This window comes from Beta vulgaris, chromosome 9, assembly GCF_026745355.1.
Source record: "Beta vulgaris subsp. vulgaris cultivar EL10 chromosome 9, EL10.2, whole genome shotgun sequence".
NCBI classification, from domain to species: domain Eukaryota; kingdom Viridiplantae; phylum Streptophyta; class Magnoliopsida; order Caryophyllales; family Amaranthaceae; genus Beta; species Beta vulgaris.
Window position 1 is genome coordinate 38,115,531 of NC_079210.1, and position 5,526 is coordinate 38,121,056.

Sequence of the window (5,526 nt, forward strand, 5' to 3'; positions counted from 1 at the left end):
GGATTTTCTAACTAACTTTACCATTTTATTTTCAAAAAGAACAAATGTAGCATCATTCGTAGAGTCAGATACGATAATCTTAACTCTAAACCTGTAGAAAATACAAATACATCATGCTTATTTATTTATAACTATATAAATAAAATTTTAACTATATTATATTCAAAAATATATATAGTTACTGTGGAATGGTTATTTTCAAAACATTATCACACTTTTTGCATCGTATGGTATCACCAGTAGTGATAGACTGATAGTTCATTTTCCATCCAATGAGTAGAGAACTTGATCATGGTAATATATTATAGTTTCAAATTCTTATTTATGATATAATCAATAGAGAATCTAACCAACATTTGTATTTACGTATTTTGAGTTTATACCATGACCAACATTTTTTCATAAACTAAAACGTAATTTAGCCTATGTATTACCGGAAGTGTAGATTTTCCCAAACTAATGCTGCCTATTGGGTTATATATGTTCAAATGGTGGTGGACTATCTACTGATATTATATAAAGCACCAACTACCCTTATCTAATAAAATCCATATTACGCATAATGTTAAAAGAAAACTTTATGCAAACTCTGTTCAATTATGTAAACAACATACCATATATGCATTTTTGGATATTGTTATGCTTTTCGTACATAATAGATTTCCTCCTCTCTCTAGCCAATTTTGAATTGATGGGTTGTGAACGATTGTCAAGAGTAGACCCAATTGGCAATTGTCTTCCTTGTACTACATGTTTTCGTTGCTGCTTTTATTCTTACTACAATGTTTTTCAATAAAATTAATTTAGTTGATATTATGAAAAAAAATACATGTAAAGGACGTTGATATTACTACTATAAATTGCAAATATTCAAGAATAAGAACTAATATCACGTACCATTTGAAATGTCAGTAAATGGTGGTCGTTTCTGATAATGTTAGATGAATGGCAAATATTCAAGAATAAGAACTAATATCACGTACCATTTGAAATGTAAGAAAATGGTGGTCGTTTCTTCATAACATCTTCAGATTTCGTTTCTGATAATGTTACATGAATTGCACATATTCAAGAATAAGAACTAATACCACGTACCATTTGAAATGTCAGTAAATAGTGGTCGTTGCTTCATAATACCTTCAGATTTTGTTTCGGATAATGTTAGATGTTGTTGTTGATGCATGTTTTCTAATTTAGAATTATCATATTATATTAAAACATGAGTTCAACCTGAACACACTAACCAAATCCCCACTCCCTTTGTATGTACCGCCTATGCATCTCAATTCCAACAACCAAAAAAAAACTAATGGGTAGAAAAAGTTTTTTCCTAGAGCAAAAGAGCAAACTAGAACCAATGCATTGTTGAATTCATTTCCATTATTGCAGGAGCATCCATCTATCTTGAAAACTTGGAAAATTTGACATGGCATGGTGCCATCACATTGAAGCCATTACAAACATCATAATCCATCAACTTCTTCCAGCTTCTGATATCAGCAAAGTCACTACATGGTTCAAGAAGATACAATTCATTATAGTGAGAAAACAATATCTCACGACTGCTACTCATTCGGAGCATAGGAACAACAGATAAGTAATACAGGGTTTCGACGACGCAGAGTTTCACCCAAGAATCCTTAACACCGTATTCTTTCATGATCCAAACTACGCACCGATCCAATAACTTGTGTAAGGAAGTAAGAACAAGGCAAGAATTGTCGAAAACATGCAGGCATTTGTAGCCCCCTCTCTTCATCTTATCCAGTGTCGGAACTTGGCAAAATTGCTCCTTACTAAAATGGAAAGACCATATCGAGTTGTCCATGTTCGAGTACCTGTGCAGCGAGCCGTGCAGGAAGGCCCCGCTCTCGAGGAAGGCCCCTATCCCGAGCGTGTTGAAATTCAGCGAGGCGTCACCTTCGACTGCCCTCCATTCGTTCGAACCAAGTGTCTGTATATCGGCCACAAAAAACTTGTCATCCTCCTTGTCGTTCTGGAGGATTCTGAGGACCTTAAACTGCCTCGAAACTGTGCAGCAACCCAATCCATAATTGACCAGTGACCAATAATTACCAGGTCTCGAATTTTGCTCGACAGTGACTTGTTCGCCCGTCAGAAGGTTGCATATAACGACAGGATCATCCCACTGCCTCCACGACGTCAAGAGGACCAACCCGTTGCATTCGTTAACCACGGTGTAGTAGATGTCACTTAACCGAGGGCTGAGCCTAGGCCTGAACCTGACCACAGCATCGACACTTGTAATGACATCATTCTTCGAGTACCTGTCTATGTCGAGCACCATAAATTCCATCCTCTCCTCGAACACGCCGTAGAGCATTATGGGCGTATACGAGCAATTAGAAGAACGTACATCGGCGAATTCAGGACTGATGATGATTCCATACCATTCCTTGCAAACAAGCTTACAATTCAAGCATGTCTTTGTTGGGAGTCTTGACAAAATGCTTGAGATAATATCGAACGAAACTTCATCGAAATAGTATCGTCGATTCCTTCTTACGTTCTCCATGCTTGCAGTTGCCTTCTCTTATTTTCAATACAAAGAGCAGTGATGAGCTTATATTACGTTTAGGTTTAACTCCTTGGGCCAGGGCAGGAGGGGCGCTTGCCCAGGCCCATAATTCGAAAAAAAATCAGCCTGTTTTATATTACTATTATTATTAAGAGGAACATGGTTTAGTCAAAGCACAAATAAACCCACTTTTTTTAGGCTATAAACCAATCAAATCGCATCAAGACGGTTTATGATGTAATTTTCTTGGTCCAACCCAATCATTATTTTTATTACTAAATATTTTTATATTATTAAATCTAATTATTAAAATAGTAATATTAATTTACTTCTTAGATATTATTGTTATTATATATCATCATCAAGTATTAATATATTAATACAAATAATATAAAATAATTATTATTAATTATCATTATTATCATTAATTATTATTATTATTAATTTAATATTATTAATATAATTTATTTATAACTATCATTTAAATATATCCAAAATACTATTATTATTCATTATTATTACTTACTATTATAATTATTATTTAATATTTATATTATTATTTTTTAAAATATTATTTATATATTTATAACATTCAGTTTAATTCAATTTGATTTAATTCAATTCAATTCAACTCAATTCAATTCAGTTCAGTTCAGTTTAGTTCAGTTCAGTTCAGTTCAGTTCAGCTCCAATAAGTTCAGTTCAGTTCAGTTCAGCTCCAATAAGTTCAGTTCAGTTCAGCTGTTTTATGCCGAAGAGAATATGTCCTTACTCTTATTATTATTATTTATTTTTATATCATTACTATTAAGTATTATTATTATTATTATTATTGTTGTTGTTGTTGTTGTTGTTGTTGTTGTTTCTATATATTATTTTTTTATTATAGCTTTACTCATTATTATTACTATTATTATTTGGAGGAACATGGTTTAGGTCAAAGAACAAATAAACCTACATTTTTAGCCCATAAACCAATCAAATCGCGTCAAAACGGTTTATAATGTAATTTTCGCAGTCCAATCCAATCATTATTTTTATTATTAAATCTAATTATTAAAATAGTAATATTAATTTACTTCTTAGATATTATTGTTATTATATATCATCATCAAGTATTAATATATTAATACAAATAAAATAAAATAATTATTAGTAATTATCATTATTATCATTAATAATAATAATGATTATTATTATTAATTTATGATTATTATTATTATTATTATTTATAACTATCATTTAAAAATATCCAAAATATTATTATTATTCATTATTATTACTTATCATTATAATTATTATTTAATATTCATATTATTATTGTTTAAATATTATTTATATATTTATTACATTCAATTCATTTCAGTTCAGTTCAGTTCGGTTCAGTTCCAATCAGTTTAGTTTAGTTCAGTTCAGTTCAATTCAGTTCAGCTCCAATCAGTTCAGTTCAGTTCAGTTGTTTTATGTTGAGGAAAACAGGTTCTAAAGCTATAATAAACAAAATAATATATAAAAACAACAACAACAACAACAACAATAATAATAATGATAATAATAATAATAATAATTATTATAATAATAATAATAACAACAATAAGAGTAATTAGTAAAATAAATTGTACCAACATAATAATATTATTTAACAAAATATTTATAAAAGAATGGAGCTGAAATGAACTGAACTGAACTGATTGGAGCTGAACTGAACTGAACTGAACTGATTGGAGCTGAACTGAACTGAACTGATTGGAGCCGAACTAAACTGAACTGAACTGAAAATAAGCTAGAGAGAACAAACCCTGACTCTCTTTTTAAATTTTTACTTTAATCCATGAATAAGAATTTAGATATAATTCTAAAATCTTATTTTCATTTTAATTATGAAGTACAAATTATATACAAATGTAAAAGATTGAATTTTGTTGTGAGTTTCTAGCAGCCATTTCTTTTGTATGGGAAATATAAAATATTAGTGTATTTTTTTTGTTTGTTAATAAATCTTTATAGATTATAATTAAAACTTATTTGAAGCCAACAATGTCCCAATAAATATTTTATGCAAATGATAGAAAGATATGTTGGAATGGCACAAGTAAGATTGGTGGTAATGTTGTCATCATTCATTTCGCATCAAAAAATGCTGCAACGCAAAATAGAATAAATATTTGTATGCTTAATTTTCTTTAGAATAGTTTATAGATTGTGAGAGTTATTTCTTTTCTTGTTTAACTCATATAAATTTTGTAAAAGCTACTTGCTACCCATGTCACTTAAAGTTGTGTATTAGGGGCCCATTTTCTTATTTTTGCCCCGGGCCTCAAAATTCTCAGAAACGGCCCTGACCCTAAGAAATAGCTAGGAAAGACTATAGGAACATTAGGAAGCTTGTATGCAATTGACAACTTATTAGTTTCTTTTCTCTTGGTGGAACGCATAATTAGGTTGGCCATCACCTCAATGCTACTAGCTTGAGATATTTAAACAAATTAAGCACTTAATCCCAAGGAAAGAAGAGAATAATCAACTATATACGTCAAAACACGCAAAGAACTAGAACTAAACTTTAAATTTAAAGTTTACACAAATAATGACTATGATGCATGCAATTATCATTGATCAACTAATATGTTTCGGTTTTGACAATATTCTCATCCACAATCACATCATTCTAGCATATGCATGAAGTTTGTGAGGCTAACAGAGCTGTGGATTGGCTTGCTAATTATAGGGTCAATTTGGTAGATAAGTTTGTGTTGCTTGAGGCGATCCCGAAGGATCTTCGAACCGTTTTATTGGAGGACCTAGGAGGGGTAGCTTGGCCTCGCATGGTGCCTTGCCAGCGCAAAGAAGAGTTGGGGTCGTAGCTGTTTGGTTCAAGTGGAATAATGGAGGAGTCTAGTTATTGAGTCTATGTTTTGTTGTTTTTTTTTTGCTTTGCTTTGTTTTGTTTTCGGTCCTTTTTCTGTTATTTGGTTTCTCTTGTATTT

General features: G+C 31.0%; 1 protein-coding gene across 1 annotated transcript; it reads right to left on the reverse strand.

Moving 5' to 3' along the window:
* Positions 1-1,399: 1,399 nt before the first annotated feature.
* Positions 1,400-2,536, reverse strand: LOC104903763 (F-box protein At3g07870-like). The gene has a single exon (XM_010691874.1). The coding sequence runs from the start codon at positions 2,534-2,536 to the stop codon at positions 1,400-1,402; it is 1,137 nt and encodes a 378-aa protein (XP_010690176.1).
* Between the last annotated feature and the right edge of the window lie 2,990 nt (positions 2,537-5,526).